This window comes from Xenopus tropicalis, chromosome 7 (assembly GCF_000004195.4).
Source record: "Xenopus tropicalis strain Nigerian chromosome 7, UCB_Xtro_10.0, whole genome shotgun sequence".
Classification (NCBI taxonomy): Eukaryota; Metazoa; Chordata; class Amphibia; order Anura; family Pipidae; genus Xenopus; species Xenopus tropicalis.
Window position 1 is genome coordinate 58,517,845 of NC_030683.2, and position 22,939 is coordinate 58,540,783.

Here is a 22,939-nt window from a genome sequence, read left to right on the forward strand (position 1 = left end):
GTAGATTCTTTACTATCTGTGAGAAGCTCAACCCATAAGGATTCAGCTCCCTCTGTTAACCCCATCACTTCCTCCTTAATATTTGCTTTTAATTCCTGCTTAATGAACAGACACACTCCTCCTCCTTTTCTATTGCCCCTGTCCCTCCGAAACAATGTATACCCCCCAATATTAACTGCCCAGTCATGAGACTCATTCAACCAAGTTTCAGCAATGCCAATCACATCATATTTCCGCTCCAATGCCAGTACCTCCAGCTCTCCAATTTTACCAGTCAGACTCCTTGCATTGGTAAACATATATTTAATACTGGTTCCGGCGTGAGAATGACATATAAACAAATTATGGGCCTCCCTGCCATTATCAGTATCCCGAAGCAAGTCTCCTCCCCCATTTTCCCTTACTATGCCCACTACCTCATCTATCCTGTCTCCCACAGAATTTCCCGCTGCACTCTCCCCCCCCACTCCTAGTTTAAAATCTCCTCCAACCCGCTAGCCATCTTTTCCCCCAAAGCAGCTGCCCCATCATCATTGAGGTGCAGCCCATCCCTGGCAAAGAGCCTGTAGCCGACTGAGAAATCAGCCCAGTTCTGGAGAAACCCAAAGCCCTCCTCCCTGCACCAATCTCTCAGCCACGTATTAATCTCCCTAAGCTCCCGCTGCCTTCTTAACGTTGCTCGTGGCACAGGTAATATCTCTGAGAAAATTACCTTGGAAGTCCTCGCCCTCAACTTTGCACCTAGCTTTTTAAAATCGTTCTTGAGGACTTCCCCCCCTCCTCTAACTTTGTCATTGGTACCTATGTGTACCAAGACCGCCGGGTCTTCCCCAGCCCCTCCCAACAATTTGTCCACTTGTTCCACCACATGACGAACCCTAGCACCAGGCAAGCAACACACAGTTCGGCATGTAGGGTTTTTGCGACAAATTACCCTATCTACGTTTCTAATAATTGAATCCCCTACAACTATAGCCTGCCTTCCCTTCCTAGCACTATTCCCCCCACCTGTATTAGAGGTGCCGGCTCCCAGGGTGCTCTGAGAGTCAGCCCGCTCCATACATGCTAGCTCAGAGCTGTCTTCCCCAGCATCTTCACCTAAAGCGGCAAATCTATTGGTTTGTACAAGCTGTGAACCAGCCCCCCTAGCCTTGTGTCCCCTACTGCCCCTCTTAACTGTTACAAATTTGTCTCCCTCATTAACCTCCACTGTCCCTTCTCCACCCCCCACTACAACCCCTGCCAGTGGTTGCTCAGTGAGCCTCCTGTTCTCCCCCATGCTTGCAGCTGCCCTCAGTGCTGCCAGTTCCCCCCTTAGATTCTGCACCTCAGATTCCAAGAGGAAAACCCACCTGCATCTCTCACAAGTAAATGCTGCATGGAACTGCTGCTCCAGGACCACATACATGCGGCAAGATGCACACTGAGTAACACCAGCAATCATACTGCAACTCATATTGCCACTGGGTACTTACAGTCTCCCGAGTGCAATCCCTTGTATAGTGCCTTTTAAGTTTCAAACGCCTTAATCTACATGAAACACTTTAGATTACATGCAAGACTCGCTAGCAGCTCCCAAACTCGCTGTGCAGTCAGAAACTTATTGAGGTTCAAACCAAACAGCCAAAAGTCTGTTGAGAATTTACCAGATTTACTCCACCCCCTTAATTAGTATGCTCAATCAGCCAGGTAGCACTTACAAGTCACACAGCAGTTAGTTAATTGCACTTACTTCCTTCTTTCATCCAGCACTCCCAGCATGCACAGTAAACCCCAAGTGCCTTTTTTGTTTTTAACGCCTACTATACACTTAATCTACATGCAACACTTTAGATTAAATGCAAGACTCGCTAGCAGCTCCCAAACTCGCTGTGCAGTTCTAGGAGTAACAACTTACATGATCAGCCCATGCAAGTGAGATGTAATTTTAACTTTCCTTCTTTCTTTCGTTCTATGGGGTTTTAACACAGGAATTTTTTAAACGGTTAAAATAAAGATAAAGTTTTATTTATTTTGAATTACAGGTGTGCCAGTAGAATGGTTGTGTGTCTTGTCCACTTAGGATCTCTCTCTTGAACTATGTTTAATACACACACACTGTGCACCCTGAAGCTGTAGTGCAGGGTCTTTTTCCTCTTTTTTGTAATCACTTACCTAACATCCCAGGCTTTTTATTTGCACTGCTTGTGTATGCAGTAAAGTGAAAATCCAAACGTATATTTTTTTTCCGGCTTGCCGAGAATATGCTACATGTGGCATTAGCCTAAGCTACTAACAGACTGGTGGCTGGTTGAAACAACTTGCTTTTTCAATTAAAAAAAATATATATAGATAAGTATATTTTATTAACTTTATTCAAAATTATTGTGTTGTTTAACTGTTGGGTTTAATTTTTTCGAAAGTATTTGCTGTTTTTGGTGCTAAATTACAAAGTTTGCTGAATTATAAAGCTTACAGTAGGTTTGCCACAAGTTGCGTACTTTGTAATTACCCTCAGTTTGAAGTGGGTGGGGTTTGATTAGTTGCACCTAAACAGACTGTATAAATAGAACCACTGGGACTTGGTTCTCTTTAAATGATTGCTCTTTAAGTGGGGACTTTGTAAGTGGATTTATGACCTGGAGGTGGGCATAGAAAGTACTTTTTCTATTTTTGCTGATGACACTAAATTGTGCAAAACTATAAGTTCCATGTAGGAAGCTGCTGCTTTACAGAGCGTTTTGACAAAACTGGAAAACTGGGCAGCAAACTGGAAAATTAGATTCAATATGGACAAGTGCAAAGTTATCCACTTTGGTAGAAATAATATAAACGCAAGCTATCTACCAAACGGTAGTTTGTTGGGGGTATCCTTGATGGAGAAGGATCTAATGGTTTTTGTAGATAATAAGTTGTCTAATTCCTGGCTCATTCGGTGGCTACTAAAGCAAATAATGTGCTGTCTTGTATAAAAAAAAAAGTATTAACTCAAGGGATGAAAACATAATTTTACCTCTTTATAGGTCCCTGGTAAGGCCTCACCTTGAGTATGCGGTGCAGTTTTAGAATCCAGTCCTTAAGAAGGATATTAATGAGCTGGAGAGAGTGTAGAGACATGCAACTAAACTGGTAAAGGAGATGGAAGATTTAAGCTATGAGGTTAGACTGTCGACTTTGGGGATGTTTTCTCTGGAAAAGAGGCGCTTGTGAGGGGACATGATTACTCTGTACAAATACATTAGAGGGGATTATAGGCAGATGGGGGGGTGTCCTTTTTTCCCCGATAAAAACAATCAATGCACCAGAGGCCACCCCTTTAGATTAGAGGAACGGAGCTTCCATTTAAAGCAGGGTAGGTGCTTTTTCACGGTGAGGGCAGCGATCGCCCAGGGGCCCCATAGGAAAAGCCAGGCACGTTGTTTCTATGTGCCTGACATTTCCTGCTCCCCCTCCCTCACCAATCACAGGAAAAAAGCTGCAGCATGGGTTCCTCGTTCCCTCCTCCAGAAGATTTGTGTGACTGCTTGTCCCAGGTAGGTGTTAAAAATCACACATACATACACATATTACACTAATACACACTTATACTCACACATTTTCGGGGGTTGGGGGGTTTCACACATTCACAGCACTTATAGCACTTACTAACTTGCACACACATGTACAAAAAACACATTTTGCCTAGTGTACAAACACAGACTTACACACTTATGCAATTTTGTGGATTTTTTTTTATTGTATCATGTTTTTCTTGCCTGAAAAAAATGTTTTATTGCCATTGCGGATATCGTATTCACTAACCACACTGCGCAATACCTTTTGTATATTATTTTGGTGTTTGTATTACATTTTCTGTGATTTTGGTGCATTTTTCATCATTTTATTGCATTTTTAGCCATTTTATTGCATTTTCAGTTATGCATAGTTGTTGTTCACTTGACTTTGTCTGTAAAACTAATTTGCCCAAGCCAAAATACTCAAACTGTGATTCTGACTGCAGATATCACTAGGAGAAAAAAAACATTGATTTTAGTGATTTTTTTTGGATTTTAGCAATTTTATTGCATTTCACATTGTTTTTTGTTACTTGTCTTTGCACATGGACATTTTGTCTGCTCTGTACACCACATAGTTTGGTAAATCTATGCATATTAGGCATCAAACTGTTCAGTAGACCCCTGGTGTTCATATTTAGAATGTTTTGTGTTGGTACGTTACGAAATGTGGGGTACATAATAGGGCAAAATGCAAGTTTTGTGACGATTTTCAGAAAGGTTATAAAAACCATTCTGGTATAAATCCCTATATTATGAAAAATATAATTTTTTCTTTTTTTTGTATTTCGAGCTCTAAATCTTGTTCCAGAAGTGGAAATACACAAAAACTCAGGTTCTCCTGAAAAAAAAAAATATAGTTTGCCTACCTAAACTTAACCCTTCTCCCAGTAAAAGCCCCTAAAATGAGAGAGCACAGAATGTTTACAAAACGTCTGGCACAGAGGTGAACCGAAATGTGAAATTCTGCTTGCACTTAAAGGTATAAAGTGTAAACCAACACATTTATTATTACTTACAGTATTTTTTTAGTTGTAATATTGGTGCATTGTGCCTGAGATTTCATAAGGAGCCAGCACTACACAACAGAACTGTTTTCAGATAAGCTATGAGCCAGACTATTCTGATATCAAGAACTTTTAGCAATACAGGTGTAATGGAGCTGCTATCTTCCCACAGTTCTGCTGATCAGCTGATGGGGGGGAAATGAAGGGTGATATTGTTCCAACTTGCAGTGCAGCAGTAAAGAGTGGCTGAAGTTTATGAGAGCACAAGTCAAATGCCTGTGGCACCATGGGAAATGAAGAACAATTTCAAAATTAAATATAAAAAAAAATCTACTTTTAAAAAATGGATTTCCATGCAGAAATCTGCTAGAGAAGCTCTATTAACTGATGCATTTTGAAAAACAGAACCACATTCCTTTAAGAATCTTCCATAAAGTTCCCTTACATGGCTATGGCAAGCTTCCTGCCATAGGCACTCAAGTTCTGTCTTCAGCACTTTGTGCTTGATAGTTATTTGTACTTTGCCCTGCACCAGTGTGTTCTACGGTTAGTAACTGTGCAAGTAGTTTTACATGTTTGCATCAGTTGTGGGAATGGGATATGCAAAAGCTGGTCTTGGTAGAGTCAAGGCAGATAGGAAACAGGGACAACAAGTTGCAGTTTTAAGAACTTTCTCACTGCACTTTATTATCAGCAGTTCAGCTTTCACACAAATTGTAATAAAACAGTCTACTTTCCCAAAGTCTCTGCAGGTATTTTTTTTTTATACAACCACACCCTTTTTTGACACAACTGATAATTCACAAAACCATTCACCAATGGCAGAATGTAGAAATTTGCTGTAAATCCATGCCTGGCAAAAAGATGTGCTCATCGCTATTGAATAACCCTTATTGCTGCAGCACTCCAGGGACTCACCTTCTCTCTCACCAGTCAGAACACAGACTTTCTTAACACCTGCTTCCACACAGGTTGCTTCTGTAACAGGCCCCTTAGTACTCACTCAGGCTCCAGAAGCCTCTCACACAGAGGTAACTGCCAGACCCATGTATGTCCTTCAGACACAAGAGAGCCCATAGGTGTGGGAGCACACCCCTTTTACACCTAGTAGTGGCTCCAGACTCAGCTGCCACTTAATTATCTTTCTGCAAGGGAAGATTAACCCTATCTCCACCAGGCAAAATTTTGCATCTCATAAAATGTCACCTACATTAGGGACGCTGCTGCCATGAGGTGAGTTGAGACGCTCACCTAAGGCGGCACTGTCGGACAAGTTACCAGAGGTGGCAAAAAGCCAATCCTGGTAACTTAAAGAGCCAATATTCAGATTTTTAAAACTGAATTTGGGCTCTTTTAGTGCAGAGAGCACTATTGTTAGCTATATGGACCCCAGAAGCACTGCTAAGCTGTACATTTTTAGGCCAGATAGACATGTTTTCTAAACATCACATACTATAATAAGCTGTGTGCAAGGCACTGTGGTACAGCATCTGGCTATTTATAGAGACAATTTGCAGCAGGCAAGTGCATTTGTGGATACATTTGTCAAATGTGTAAGCTTGCAGGATCCACAATTGACACTTTTGTTTAAGGAGAAGTAAATGTGAAATCTCTAGAAGGTGCAAAATGTTATGCACTCCTTAGTAATTATAATTATATTACACCTGTTACCCTGGGCCAGTACTCCTGCTAGCTGAAAACTCTATTGACCTGGCGTACTTCTGAGCAAGCACAGTATAGTGAAAACCCAAATGTTAAGCAAAAAGCCATCTTTTTGATTCTACTGTGCAAATACTGACCCAGGGCCATTGAAGAATGAAGAGAAAGAACTCAAGAAATATTTATAAAAAGAAACAAATTTAATCAAATCATGATGTTATTTTGTTTTTTAATATTGTGATTTAAGTTAAATTGTTTGGTTAACATAAGCCTTGTGGTTCTGGAGGTTATAGTCCTGTCATCAAATACATTTTTACAAAGTAATTATAACTCCAGTTTAGAGAGCATAGGTTATACAAATGATAAATAGCCTTCTGGAATTGCAGGGAGCTTTTGTACCTAGTGTTGTGCTTTTTCAACAATAAATAATGCAGTGCAGTCAAATACTGCCTGAGACTCACTGTGCATTTCATAACTGATTTGACAATAACTTCCATATTATGACAAGATCTCAATTCAATATTTGCTTCCAAACTTTCCATCTCTGCTTTGGCTCTAGGTTGTTAGTGTTCACTGTTACTTTTAAATAAAGCTTATTAAAAAAAAAACATACAGATACACACGAAGTGCGACGGGACCAGAGTGATTACAGTGAAATGAGACTAAGGTATGTGCTAAACCAAGCTGTGGAAATCTGTGCAGTGAAGTTAAGCTGTGGAGGAGCCAGTTAGTACTTGCACTATATTCAGGGACGATTACAATGGAGTTTTTATTTTAAATCCATCTACAAGCCTATGTTTGGAGGGGAGAGAGAGTGTGGCACTGATCGTTTACCACTGCTTAATCTGATTTAGCAAATAGCTAAAATGGACATTGTAAGCAAAAACTTACCAGAGAGTCAATATACTTTTGATGAGCTGCTTGGAGGCAGCAGCAGGCTAGTGCACAAAGGTTAAATGCTTGTAGGAACTAGGAAGTGTTGCATCTACTACAGAGAGGGAGGTAGCAGTAGTGTAGATCCAGCATTCAGCTGTCGCTGTATTTAATGGCACTGTGTTTAATGTTCTCAGTTGCGCTTTTTTTTTTTGCAGTCTTTAGTGATGCCTTTGTTTTCTGAATGCTGGCTGGACACTATGGGGCCGATTCACTAAAGTGCAAAATAACGTGCGCTATTTATAGCGCGCGGTAAAAATTTTATCGAGTCTAAATTATCGCGTCTTATCGCACGATTCACTAAGCATACTTGTGCTATTTTACGCGCGATATTGCATGCGTTATTTAACTCACGAAGACTATTTCCATGCGGTATTTGACGGTACATGCGCTAAATAACGCACGCGAATAATCGCCGCATATAAATAGTAGCTTAGAAATAGTGTATACAAATTGTCGCCGCATATAAATAGTGTATATAAATTGTTGCCACATATGAATAGTAGCATATAAATGGTAGCATATAAATAGTAGATGCTTATAAATAGTAGCCACTAGTGATGAGCAAATGAACACACGCCATGTTAGCCATACACGCCAATACTGTATTAAAAATGACCATTTTGCTGCAAACTGGCGGCTGCGTCACTCTAGGGGAAACACATACTTGAATAAATAGCACTGCAAAGTCCATATTTTATTGCCAAAAGCTCATTAATTGTACTTTTCTATAATTATCGCCTGCCTGAAGTAGGTGTTAATTTTCGCATAGACTAATGCGATATTTAGCTCGCCTTACTGTTTGTGAATCATGCGATCGTATTCTTTTCTGTGCGCTATTTAACGCATGCGGTCGCGCGAAAAATAATGCATGCGATATGGCGACTTAACACGCGATAATACTATGGTGAATCGCGCGCAAATTATCGCGTCTAATTTAACGCAAAAAAGCGTGTGATAAAATTTATCGCACTTTAGTGAATCAGCCCTCTTATATCAATTTCTAGGAAAACAGTAAAGTAGTAAACATGAGAGTTTAAGCACTTTGCCTTTTTTAAGCTGCAAACTGACTAGTTCAGTAAATTCAATGTGTCATGGGGGTAAATCGTCCCTTTATAAGGAATGAATTGTTAAACACATGTTTAAAAGCACAAACTTCATCCCCTGATTAGATTGAGATTCTTCAACCTGTGTTCAAGTGTAGTCCAACAGACTCTTGAAAAGTCTGCATTATTGGAATTGTGAGCTAGGTCCAATTGGTAAGTACATTTACACAACATGTAAACATTTTAAAAATGCAATATTCAGTTAGCAGAGACTACATTTCCCATGATTCCCTAAAATTTTAATAATTATGTTGGGTTGAAAACCCCAACATACTGTTCTTCGACTTTGGCTTATTCTTCCGCTTTTTCTTATTATTATTATTCTTAGCGCCCCCCATTTTCTAAACACTACTCCTCCTACAGTTTTAGGGGTACAACACTCAAACTCTCCACACTTCTTTACCCTATAGCTGAGCAGGTTGCTTGTGCTTTTCTAAGCGATTACACCCCCCGTTGTTTTGTGGCGCCGTTCCGAACACCCCAATTTTCCCATTGACTTTGACAGGGAAGATTTTCAAACTGCTGCCACACTTACAGTTTTGAGGCTACACTCCCCAAACTTGAATCACATAATCATGGGGTCTGCCTAAATGAAAATATGATGATTGTTGGATGCTCAAAAGTGGGCGGAGCTGTGAACAGCAAATCAGATTTTACCTATTGACTTGGTGAAAATTCAAACTGCTGCCATTCTCACAGTAATAACCCCAGGGTCCCCAAACTTTGCAGAGTTAGGCCCCAGGTAACTGCGGTTCAAGGTTAGAGAAAGTGGGCAGAGCTACCAACAGCCTATCAAATTTTACCTATTGATTTTTTATTAGTTTGATGCCAGAGTTCCGAAACTTTGCACAGTCAGTCACTGGGTGACTATGTTACAAGTTTAGAAAAGTGGGCGGGGCCAACAACAGCCAATCAGATTTCACCTATAGACTTCATATGTTTAAATTTAAACTGCTGCCATTCTTTAAATGTTAATACTAAGGTCCCCAAACTTTACAAAGCTAGTCACCAGGTAACTGCGGTTCAGAGTTAGAAAAAGTGGGTGGAGCCACCAACAGTGAATCTGATTTTAACTATTGATTTTCAATGGGGAAATTCAACCTGCTGCCATTCTCACAGTATTAACACCAGGGTCACTAGGGGACTGCATTTTTAGGTTTTAAAAAGTGGGTGGAGCCACCAACAGCCAATCAGACTTCACCTATTGATTTTTTTTTTTGGTTTAAATTTAAAATTCTGCCTTTCTCATACTATTTATGTCAGGGTTCCCAAACATTACACAATCAGTCACTGGCTGACTACATATTCAGGTTTAGAACAAGTGGGCGGAACCAATCCATTTCCACCCATTAAATTTCATTGGTTTATATTTAAACTGATGCCATTTTTTAAGTATCAATTCCAGGGTTGTTAAACTTTCCAGAGTTAGTCACTGGGTATTTGCATTTGCAAAGTTAGAAAAAAGTCGGTGGAACCACCAACAGCCAATCACATTTCACCTATCTACTTTCAATGGCAAAGTGAAAAATGCTGTCAGTCTCACAATTATTTTTATGCCAGGGTGCCCACCGGGTCACTGGGTGACTTTGACTCAAATTTAGAAGTGTTTTTTTGCAAAGCTGGTCACTGGGGGACTGCAGTTCAAAAATTAGAAAAGTGGGTTAGGCCACTAACAGGCAATCAGATTTCATCCTTTGAATTTTATTGGTTTAAATTTAAAATGCTGTCATTCTCACACTATTTAAGCCAGGGTGCCCACTGTTTGTCACTGGGTGACTTCGACTCAAGGTTAGAAAAAGTGGGCACTCCCACCAACCACCAATCACAATTTACCTATTGACTTTTATTGGTTTAAATTTAAACTGTTGCTGTTCTTTAATTATCAATCCTAGGGTCCGTAAACTTTGCAGCCACCAACCGCCAATCAGATGTTACTTGTTGACATTCAGTGGGGAAATTTAAATTGCTGCCATTCAGACACTATTGAAACCAGAGTCCTCAAACTTTGCACAGTGGTTTTTACTATATAACTGTGGTCCAAGGTTAGAAAAAGAGGGCAGAGCCAATAACAGATCAGATTTCATTCAGTGATTTCACGTTTTTCAACCCAACATGAAGTTTAGATTTCAATTTTTATTTAGGTAATTTGGTTAGTAGCCATATCCAGTATGATGCCCTTTGTAACTGGTATCTGCATATAAATCTTTGTTATTTTTTTCTATCTTTAACTTCCCTAAACACTGCACATCTTCCCTCCCTCACTCATCCTACATAAGCCCTCCACTCTGCTAACATTATTTTGCAATGTCATAGATTCTGACATCACAGAATAATGTTACCAGAGCTTATGGATGTCAAAGAATAACAAAAGTTTAATTGCAGATTAGTGAATGTAGCAGAGTGGAGGGAGCAGAAATGTTCTTTCTGCCTGAACAAAGCAGAGGAAAGGGCTCATGAATTACATTTTAAAGAGGAGGTCTGAAGGAGAATGCCCAAATGTGGCTAATATAAAGAGCTGAATTTTCAGATATGCAGGTAGAAATAAAAAAATATTGTACCTCTATCTGACAAGTCAGCCTTAACGTTTTGCCAATGTTCAGGGCCCAAACTTTTGTCAATATTTGTCACCTTGTCTCTCACCATACACGCACCGAATATTGTACCAAACCTTGTTTCATACAATAATATCGGTGTGTCGCCAACTTAAGTTGAATTGATTGGAGGTTGGAGGTGGATTGCTCCTTTGCGGCGGGAGTAGGTAGTATTCTTGAGGACAAGGGATGAGGCAGCCAGAAGCTTGGACCTGTCAGCAAAGCATAAGAGGAGTTTGCAAAACTTATACCTGTGGTGGTGGTGATGTGAGATTGTAATGTGTAGAAGTAAAATATTTACAGGGTGGTCAGGGCTGGACTGATTTTAATTTTGTACACCGTGTCCTAAAATGGACACCGTATTGTCTCCTGTCTTTTTATTTAGCATAAATAAGGGCAAATAAAACTCCATCTTCCTCTGTAAGGCTGGGACTACCTTGATTGCTCCCTGAGTTTGCAAATGAGATACATAATTGAAAAGGATTTTCTTTGCTGTATGGAATGTGGGATATTATAAAATGATTCCACTGTGGAATCCTTGAAAATTCTAAAAAATATCCTCTGAATGTTTCCAACACCCAAATTTTGACAATGTTCTGGGGCCCTTTCCATCCTGGGCTGACTCCCCTTCAAAAATATTTTCTTGTTCCTCTTGAAGAGATTCTGCCTCTAGAGTTTCTGGAAGACACATTGTGATTTCTTCTCCAATTTCGTGCCTGTGTAAATAGACCTATACAATCTCTGTTCTTGAAAAGTTGATTTATCACAAAAGGATTGCCTTCATCTGTCAATGAATCTGAAGAAAAATTCTGTTTTCAATCTAGAGGCAAAAAAACACTTTTCCCTCCTATAACCTTTTTTTATTAGATTTTCCAACTTTGAGCCAAACAACATATCACACATATCATATTGCATACATTTATTTTAGAGGCTTTATCCGCACTCCAGGATCAAACCATAGTGCCCGCCTTGATGCCACTGACAATGCAAGAGCCCTAGTTGAGGTCTTTATTAAATCAATGGAAGCATCCGCAACAAAATCTGTAGCAAGCTTCAGTTCTGACAGAGATTTTAAAATACTCTATCTATTCCTTGTTTAATGGATCTCTCTACTCGTGAAGCCAAGACTGCATGGCATGCAATTCCGATGTCAGAGCTATGGCTAGTCTGCATCTGGCTGCTACTGACAAACAATGTTTCTTTAATATAGTTTCCATCTTTCTATCCATTGGATTTAAAGATGAAATATCATGCACTGGAAGGGCTGTTTTTTGGAGAGTCTGGCTACTGCCGCATCAAACTTAGGTGACTTTACCCAATTTTTTTATTGATCTGGGGGAAATGGGTACAATCTCTGAACCTTATTCTGCACTGTGAATCTGGCATCCAACTTTCCCCATTCTGTAGTAATTATCTCTTCTAGCTTCATACAATGGAAAAATTGACTTTTCTTTGTTTCTTTAATGACAGGGTTACACGTAGACAGTTGACTCTCTTGAGTCTCTGGTAGTTTTATTTCTTCTCTTACTGCCTTGAATATAGGCTCTACCAAAGCAAAGTCAAATGTTGAGAATTATTCCAAACTCTCCTCCTCCTCCTCTTCCTCAGATAATTCTCCCACTGAATATTCTCTCAATGAGGAATCCTCTCTAGTGAAAAATCACCCTCTCGACCACTCTCTTCCGAACTTGTTTTAAAGTACTTTGCATGTGCGAAGAAGTTGGCAGGAGAAACAGCAGCAGAGTCAGTTGATATCATGGTTTGGATTAAAGAAGAGACAAGGTGACCAATATTCAAAACATTAAATGTCTTGCTGCTGAGTTATCAAATGCTGCACATCTTGGTCTCTCCTTGGGGAAGACACACTAAATTAAAAACAAAGAAAAATATATTTTTTTGTAGATAAAAAGCAAAAACATTATTTATATTTTTTTTTTACTTTTACCAAAAAACGACCCACCACTTATCTTTTCCCTCTGGGCTATGTGAGATGCACCACCAACTGGGGGCAGGAATTACCCTCTTGTTAATGATGCAATATTGACCAGGGAAATTTGGTCTTGGGCTCACAAAGAGACCCTTAGAGCAATGATACATTGGGTAATTTGATGCTGTGATTTTTAAAAGAATGATATAGGAGCAACCAGCCAATACCATTTGTAATCGCAATTACCAGCTTTTCATGCTACTTTACCCAGAAGACATTGCGCACAATCTGGTACCAGCATACTTATGATGATGCACAAGAAGTGATGATGGACAAATCCCCACAATGCTTGCGATGGGCCGTAATGTATTTCCTTTTCCAGGAACAATCGTCATCCATGTTATTTTGCCTGCGTTTTTAATAAAATATTATTCTCAGCTGTGGAAGAGCTGTTGCTGTTCATTTTTATTCTATATTATTTTCAATATTTGAAGTAGAAAGAACGAAAGAAAAGACCTACAGCTAGAAGATTCTTGGTGCATCTTCTCACGGAGCAGCTCATGAGCACTGGGCTGTGTAAATTCCCTGAAATGTACCAAAAATTCTTCAAAAGGTGCTTGCTATTATAAGACCAAAGCTTTTTCTTACCCTCGCTTTCTCTCCAACATCTATTTTAATATTAATAAAAGGAGTTGGCGCTCAAAAAGAAACCATAATGTGTAATCAAATCAATCAATCTGTGTTTATTATACAATAAATCATTATATTAAAAAGTTACAGTTTATCAAATAAATACACCAAACAATCAATAAAAAAGGAAAAAATTACAGTACATAGAGTAATAATAAACTAATCAGAGATTCAATAAAAAGCCATAAATATGACAATAAGATTATTAACCTATCAGTTCATTGGAGAGTAGAATCAGCATAATATATTAATTCATTAGAGGATAGATTAAAGAGCTGCAGGGAAAATATACTTAAAAATATACTAAAAAATATATACAAGGATCAATCAATTGAATATATAACAGGGACAGATGTACTTAGAATATTGTATAGAAACCTAATATCCACATAAATATGAAAAGCTCCAATTAGGATCTTACTCCCAAACCGGCTCCTCACTTAGTAGAAAGGGCAGCACTCTTTAGAGTATTCCCTTCTGACTTATACGCACACCCCACTCGATCCAAACTTGTGGCACACGTGTTAAGGGAGTATCCCAGAATAGCTACGAGTACTACATAGGCGCTAGTAAAATATTGACCATAAACCCTTGTAGCAAATTAGTCCCCCCCAGACTTGCAGTTATAAATTAAAAACCCTTCGTCCCGGCCGGGAACTTACTTGGGTCTAGACACAGGGAGAGACAGGCCCCTTCAGGCGGCAGAACGCCGATCTCCTTCCTCCGGTGACGTCACCGCTACGAGCCAAATCTCTAACTACGGGTCTTCCCAAGTGTCACAAAGGTCCGACGCGTTTCGCGCTCCTGCGCTTATTCATGGACTGCAAAGTCCCTAGGGACCAACCCTCTCTTAAATACCCCTCTGTACGTCAGCGCCTCTCTGCACGTACCACCATATTTAACCCTTTAGGGCATACTTGTCAATTAGATACAAGTACACCAGTGACAGTATTTAGATAATTAAGAACAAAAATAAAAACCTATCTCAACTAATCTACTTATTAAAACCTAAGGACATACATAAATTACAAAAACTATCAGAAATGAGTCTAAACCCAATCAGGGCACACCTAGCCTTGAGCTCTAAACATCTCCAGTGTTAACAAATAAGGAATCTAAATGAACTACAAATACCCTATGGAACACCCTATGGAGCTGGCAAATAAATAAATATTCCATACTAAAATACCTTTTCTGAAAGCATAGATGTCCACTCATATTTACTCAGGGTAGGCCCACAATGCTAGTAACTAAAATAAAAATCTAATGGCTATCCCTGAGTAATACTACCACCTATTGGTTACCCTAGAAATGACTTGATGTTCCAATTCTCATTGAAGCCCTCGGGTTCAAATGTGTTCAGAGAGAACATCCAGAAAGATTCTCTCTTATCAAGGGTGGTCAATCTATCTCCCCCTCTATAGTCAACTTCCACCTGTTCAATCGCCCAAGCTTTGAGGTGTCTTGTATTTGATGCATGTACATCCTTAAAATGTCTATAAAGTGGTATTTCAGATGAACCTAACCTAATTTTCCGAATATGTTCGTACAACCTCGTACGAAACGATCGTATGGTACGTCCCACATATTTTCTATTACAACTACATTCCACTATATAAATCACATATTGAGACCAACAAGAGATATGACTCCTGATTAAATATTTTTTCTCTGAATTATAATATTTCATACTTGTAATTTTCTTTGGGCAATAGTTACACTGAGAGCAGTTACCACACACATGCCAACCCCCAGATGCCGTACTCTTCCCTATCCTATCTGTTTCTATAGTACTGGGGAAATAATTTAGGATAGACTCTCTATCTATATTCAAATTTTTTCTATGTTGTTTCAATACAGTGGGTGCTAAGATATCTCTTAAGGTCTTATTTTTACTATATATCACAGGTAGATTTTTTGGTAAACTGTTCTTTAGAAAAGGGTCATGGAATAAAATAGGCCAGCATTTCTCTAGTATAATTAACAATTCAGATAATTTATAGTGATATTGAACCACTAAGGCCAACTCGCCATACTCTTTAGACGGCTCATTGACAGCGGATTCTAATGAAGAGATAAGGCCTATCTGGTCAGCTCTAAATATATCACCCAATCTAGGGAGGAAAACAGAAAAATTGGTACCTGCCACCTTGACGAACTCCCTTATAAGATGTTCTCTATCATACAATTTATCTAAAAATCTCTTAAAAAGAAAAATACTCTGTTCCATAAAGTCATGATCATTAGAGCAATTTCTGCGTATTCTCGTAAATTGACTCCTAGGAATATTTTTAAGCCAAGTATCTCTATGATGGCTACTATTAAGTATATAAGTATTCCTGTCAACCTCCTTAAAAAAGGTTTTTGTGCACAATTTTCCATCTTGGACAAAAATCTCCAGGTCTAAAAATTCTATACTAACGTCACTAGACTTATAGGAGAATTTAAGGCCATCATCATTATCATTAAGGGTTATAAAGAAATCATCTAAGGATGCAATTTTAGTATCCCAAATTAGCAGCAAATCGTCTATATCGCGCCGATATACCTTCAGAGCTGGTGACCGGTTAGGGCCCCAGATACATCTATCTTCCCAATCCCCAAGATATAAATTCGCATAACTAGGTGCAAAACGAGTCCCCATTGCCGTACCTCTTATTTGGAGAAAGAATTCTTTTCCAAATCTAAAATAGTTGTGTCGTAGTATAAAGAACATGGATTCCTTCAAAAATTCTCTCTGTTTGCGTTCAGGGTAGTTAAATTTCTCCAGGATTCGTATTACCCCTTCCACACCTCTACTGTGTTCAATAGAAGTATAGAGGGCCGAAATATCTGCTGTCACTAAAACGAACCCACTTTCCCACGTAATCCCATGTAAAATCTTCATCACTGCTCCAGAATCTTTCTCTCCAACATCTATCAGTAAAATCTGGGTACATTTTACTGTAATTTGGGTACATTTTACAGTTTAACTGGAGTGTAACACCAATTCATCTGTATCTTGCAGATATTTTCTTTGTGTCTGAAGCAAACTGATGATTTTTTTGCATTTTCCCAAATGCTCACCCACTGTGTGTAACTCAGTTTCCTTTGAAAACTGGTTTCCATGTATGTCATATAGGTGAATTTAGGGAAACTTTCTTCTGTGAGGGATATCAGTAGGGCCTGACTGGGAGTAAAAAGCAGCCCTGGCAAAAAAAAATCAAAGCAGCCCACATATAAACACATAACAGTCTTCTGAATAGGAATAAGTAAGGTTCTGAAAAACAATAAATTTGTACCCTCTAAGAGCAAACGTTTTTTGGCTGCCAAGTAAGTCACCCCCATTTGACAGCTGAAGAAGCAAAAGAAGGTGAAAAATAGTTAACAAAAACATAAACAACCCCCTTGTTTATGTTTTTGTTAACTATTTTTCACCTTCTTTTGCTTCTTCAGCTGTCAAATGGGGGTGACTTACTTGGCAGCCAAAAAACGTTTGTGAGCCCTGATCCAAGATGGCCGCATCTTGATTACTCTCTCAGTATGGAGGAGGTAAAACCCTGATAAATCACCACGCAGAAACCTTTATCGGGCTCAAAAAACAGTGGGCATTAAGCTTTGAAGTCGAACTTTATTCTCGGATGGCACATAAAAAGCGGAGAAGGGAGAAAAAAGGGCCGACTACCACCTCTCCTCAAACCATGCGGAACATTGCATCATACCTGACTAGGCCGCAAAGCCCAGATCCTTGGCTTCCCAAGCAAATCCTTGACTAGAAACGGATTTGCAACCTCTCATATCCTCCTTGGAACCTCAATCTTCGTTAGAGGACTCTGCACTGCTTGAAAAATTTAAAACCATGTTACAACAAGAACTGGCCACTACAGTGGCAACTATTTCAGCAGACATCACAAAGCAGCTCCAAGAACTTGGGCAAAGGATAGATGCCATTGAACATAAGGTAGATGATATTACTACCATCCTAGATGCCCATGAAAATGCACATACTCTGCAACAAGCACATTGGTCAGTCAGATTTGTCAGATTGGTCAGTCAAATTTGTTTCTCTCTTTTTTTTTTAAAGTTTTTTTTATAACTTTGATTTTTTATTGTTTTTTGGACAAACTGGTTTGCCTTAGCCTCCCCTAGCCTTAATGAAATTAATGGAATCCACCCCTGGAATTCATTGGTTTCTTGTGCACTCAAACCAGTTGCATAAATTGAAAGGTCATTGGTTAATTACTCCCTTGCAATGGCATAGGCAAACAGACTCAGCATAGCATAAATCTAGCACACTGTTATTTTAGATTTGCAGCAATCTCTCACAGGCATATGAACAGGCCTTTCAAAAACCGGGCTGTCCAGGTCAAAACCAGACAGGTGGCAACCCTATGTATATGGCAAAGATTGTTCTATTAATGTGAACTGTTAGATTTGTGAATGTTGTAAAAAAGGTGAACAATCTCTTTAATATGTCTATGAAGATTTTCATTCATCCAGGTCATGGTATATCTAGTATAAATAAATTTAAATCAACTGGACTTGTTTGGTAATCATTGAAGACGTTTCACTACTCATCCGAGCAGCTTCTTCAGTTCAACTGACTGGTATCAACACAATGGCACTATGTAACTCTTCAGAAAGGTGACATCTGAAACTCACAGAGGTGTGAATGCTGTGGAGTTACTTTGAAAGGATTACCAAAGTATCATGCAACTCTTCAAACAGGTGTTACTTGAAACTATAGTATCATATGATGTCACTTCACTGTTCACATGTATACCTACCACAGAGGCTACTGAGACTGTAAGAAATCGACTGCAGAAAGATAACACCCTCAGCAGCAGAACGAAACTCAGTCCCAACCAAGTATGTTTATTGTTAGATTTGTACCTTAACACCACATACTTCAAATACAAGGACCAATTTTACAGGCAAAAACATGGCTGTGCAATGGGTTCACCAGTTTCTCCCATTGTAGCAAACTTGTATATGGAGGAAGTTGGAAGGAAGGCCCTACTCACATTCAATGGAACAACACCAAGTCACTGGTTCAGGTATGTAGATGACACGTGGGTTAAAATCAGATCAGATCCAGTGGCGGCCTTTTCAGAACACATTAACTCAATGGACAACAACATCAAGTTCACAAGGGAGGATGTCCATGAGAACAAACTTGCTTTTTTGGACTGTTTGATATCCATTCAAGAGGGGGGTATCTTGAAAACAGTATACAGGAAACCCACTCACACGGAACACAGCTGGAACACAAACTGGGTGTCATTAGAACTCTACACCATAGGGCGGAAAGTGTGACAACCGATACAGAGTCCAAGGACAAGAAATGTAAACATCTCAGAGGAGCACTGAAAGCTTGTGGCTACCCAGACTGGGCCTTTGTCAAAACAAGAGCAACTAAGCCCAACAGGAACACCAAAAAGAATAACCGTCCTGAGGCAGAGAGAAGGCGCAATATAGTCATCCCATATGTAGCAGGAGTGTCGGAGAAACTCGGGAGAATATTCAACAAACACCACATCCCTGTGTTTTTCAAACCTAGCAACACACTGAGACAAAAACTTGTACACCCAAAGGATCCAACACCAAAGGAAAAACAAAGCAATGTTGTATACGCAGTCCAGTGTAGCGAGGAGTGCACAGACCTTTACATTGGGGAGACAAAGCAACTGCTCTCCAAGCGAATGGCTCAGCATAGGAGGGCGAACACTACAGGCCAGGACTCTGCTGTATTTCTACACCTAAAAGACAAGGGACACTCCTTTGAAAATAGCAACGTCCAAATTTTGGACAAAGAAGACCGCTGGTTTGAAAGAGGTGTAAAAGAGGCCATTCATGTCAAAGTGGAAAAACCATCCCTTAACAGAGGCGGGGAACTTCAACACCATCTGTATGCTACATACAATGCTGTTCTAACATCTGTACCCCGGCAGTTTCAGAACTCTTCACACATCCATTCATGCAACTCTAACAAGTAACACCTGTTTGAAGAGTTGCATGATACTTTGGTAATCCTTTCAAAGTAACTCCACAGCATTCACACCTCTGTGAGTTTCAGATGTCACCTTTCTGAAGAGTTACATAATGCCATTGTGATTGGGTTAGTGGAAGAGTATATATGCTGAGGACTTCCCATACCAGTCAGTTGAACTGAAGAAGCTGCTCTGATGAGTAGTGAAACGTCTTCAATGATTACCAAACAAGTCCAGTTGCTTTAAATTTATTTATACTAGATAATCTCTTTAATAAACTAAAATCTCAACTACCAGATGAGTGTTTATTTGCCACATTAGATGTAAAATTTTGTACACTGAATTCCATACTCCAAATTCTTGAGGGTTTTCAAATACAACAAATCAGTAATTTCTCCCCTAATTGAATATGAGGATATGGTACATAGATTTTATGCTAGGAGCTATGATGTCATTTTTACAACAAGAAGTAAATGGAGGGGGGGTTATTTGTCTTAAAAACATCACCAGGACAAAGACCACAGCTAATCAAAATGTATACTTTATTTCTCACTTTGATACAAACAGCTAATAGTGTTATCTGATAATAAATTATCTTTTTGTAATACCAAGATATTGGTCTTCCCCAGGGGTGCTAATCTAAGAAATGTTTTGGTATGTGCAGATATCATTTCCTCTGGTACTAAAACTAAGTCATGACTCCCCAAGGCAAAAGCTGGCTTTTTTAAATGCAAGAATTGCATATTGTGTATTTCTTTATTGACATGTGACAGTTATGCCCATCTGTATTCTGGCAAAAGTATTACGATTAACTACAGATTTACCTGTATTTCTGACTTTGTAGTACATATTTTAGTTTGTCTATATAGACCGATGTATTTGGGCAAAACTATTACTGCTTTGAGAGAGAGACTGGGGAATTACAGGATTGCTATTAAAAAAAAAATCTATCTCTAAGCTACACATTAGTGCTTAAAGTGGCTACACAGTCGCTGACAAATAGGATAACACAGGAAAAAGTCAGAAAATTAACTAGATTGATACTTACATTGCTCCCAAGACAACAAGAGGGCTATGTATGCTGACCCACCCTTGCCAGCCTCTGGTCAAGTACATTTATGGCCCTGGTACCCGAACCTACCAACCCTGACCTGCTGTCTGCAATTAAGGGGATCTATGCCTCTGTAACTGTGCAACTAGAAAGCGCCATGTTTGATTGTTCCCTGTTGTGACATGATTTTTAAAACTTAGGGGACACGGCCCACCCCATGCTGTACAAACTGGCTCAACCACAGCAACAGATATAGGAACTTACCAACAGGGCAGAAGGCTTGGAGAATAGACACCGTCACAATTACCTGTGACTTCTGAGCCTCCCTAAAAAAAGGTGGAGGGGAACTCCTCAGAGACCTTTTCTGGAACCTGGAAGCAAGAAAGGGAAAGTTGCGCTCAACCACTAAATTTTAAACCATTAGGCGGGGGTGCAATGAGGTTGTGACCACAAAATACATAAAAACAACAAGAGATCCTCTGCACTCATCCATTATCAATATAGATAGGAAATTAAGACATTCTGTGCATTAAGCTACATGAAAAACAGGGATTGTTTGTCCATATATTGCAATATACTTCAAGCTGGCCAACTACATCACAGTCATCCCGTCAAAATTCTACTGCTTCAATATACATTTAACAAAGGGACAGAGTTTACCTGCTATTTACTTGCTTTCAAGGTTAAAACCACCAAATGGTTGCCCTTTTATTGGCTGGGAGCAGGCATATGTTCAAAGCTACTGATAATTGTGCACCCACCACATCCCAACAAGACCCCTGCGCCTGGCTCTGCTCTGAGACCATTCATTATAAGGTTTTCAAACAACTGTTACAGAGACGTAGTGCTTATAGCAAAACGTAACAAATGGCCCTTCACTGGAATGGTAGCACCATTTCCCTTCATCCAGATTACTCGCCTGTTATACAAAAGCAGCGCACATCTTTTCAAGGCATTAAGCAGAGACTCTGCGAGGCTGGGATCACCTATTCCATGATCTATCCAGCAAAACTATGAATTGTGAAAGGCAGTTCGTTTAATTTCTTTCTGACCTCAGCAGATGGCTAAATTTTTGGCATTGACAGGTTTGCCTGTTCAACAGCCCTAATTATTACTGAGGGTCCAGTCTTGCATGGCACCTGTGAGCACATACACTTGTCTATTTGCCATCATACCCCCCCTAGCCGTAGTTCACCACAATTCCTTGCAGACCTACACTTTAAGAATTGGTTTTCCTGGCAAAGTCCCCTCCAAATCTGGAGACTCAAACTGCTATGCCTCTCTTATTTGACTGCCAGTTCTAACTATTGACTGCTCTGGGGAGTCCAGACAAGTCCCTTCTCCTCTCAAAGTTCTTATCTCTCTAGTCTGGGGTAGCAGCTAATGGGATGGTCCTTCACATCTTTGTAGTCACAGCCCACCTGGGAAGCAGGGTTCTTATTTTTCCTGTTCCTTTGCATGGCAGTGAGCACCAATGGGTTAACTCCACTCGCTGTGTGAAGGACAGGAAATTAATAAATCACTCTATTTTTCCTGTCCTCACCATGGAGGAGACTCACCCCAGTATCCAGCAGGGTTCTTTATCAGTGCTCTTTTTCTTCCCTGTCTGAAGCTTGTCCTTGGAGAGGCCACGCTAGACCTGGGCCTTCCATTGCCATGGGCGCCATATGCCGCAGGATCCGCATGGATACTAGTGCAGTAAGACGCTAGGCTGTATACTTTGCGCATTGCTAAGCGACGGTTTGGCTGTGACATCATCAATGGATTATAGGTACGCAACGCAGGCATTCTCCCCCATTGCTGCTATCAAGTTCACGCAGGAGTGACCGGTCCATTGCCTACCTGTCCTATGGTGGGAAGCTGCAATAAGAAGTAGGAAGTGCTACTTCTTTCTACCTCTCTTTTATGATTGTTGGGAGTTTTTTTACTGAACCTCATGTTGTTTTTTTGTAGCTGGTTATCATGAGCTCCAGTAGATCAAGATCAGACATTAGTGGGTGAGTGGGGTATTTTCATTTTTAAATATAAAAAGAGCACTCCTTCTGCCATTTAATGGTACTCCTCCTGTCTCTTCAGGAGCACACACCACAAGCATTCAGACCGCAGGAGAGAGGAGGAGCCCAGAAGGGAAAAAAAACAATAGGAAAGAGTGAGCATTATGCCAAAGCATATTTTGAGTGTGGGGCTTATCAATCTTCAGATCAAATTGCCTCATTCATGGCCTGGATGAAAGATTCTTTTGATAAAGCCATGGAAGATATGGTTAACAAGGTAACTGATAATGTTCTTAACAAGATGGCTTCCAACTCTTCTCCCCCAGAGAATCTTCACACTCTATAATACTGGATGCTGTGTCCAATGACTCTTTTGAATCTTTACAAGATGAGGAAGAGGATGATCCTGAAGAAAGCTTATTCAACACTTCATTTATGGAACCTCTCATTTTGGCCATGAGGAAATCCCTTAACTTAGA

The 22,939-nt window shown here is 39.8% G+C and overlaps 1 protein-coding gene across 1 annotated transcript in view; it reads left to right on the forward strand.

Annotated features, from left to right (window-relative positions):
- Window positions 1-6,806: 6,806 nt before the first annotated feature.
- nudt8 (nudix hydrolase 8) overlaps window positions 6,807-22,939 on the forward strand; it is a 74,080-nt gene continuing 57,947 nt past the window's right edge. Inside the window, exon 1 of the mRNA XM_018095906.2 lies at window positions 6,807-6,866. Coding sequence (XP_017951395.1) covers window positions 6,856-6,866 — 11 coding nt within the window. The 5' untranslated portion in view covers window positions 6,807-6,855. The remainder of the gene's footprint in view (window positions 6,867-22,939) is intronic.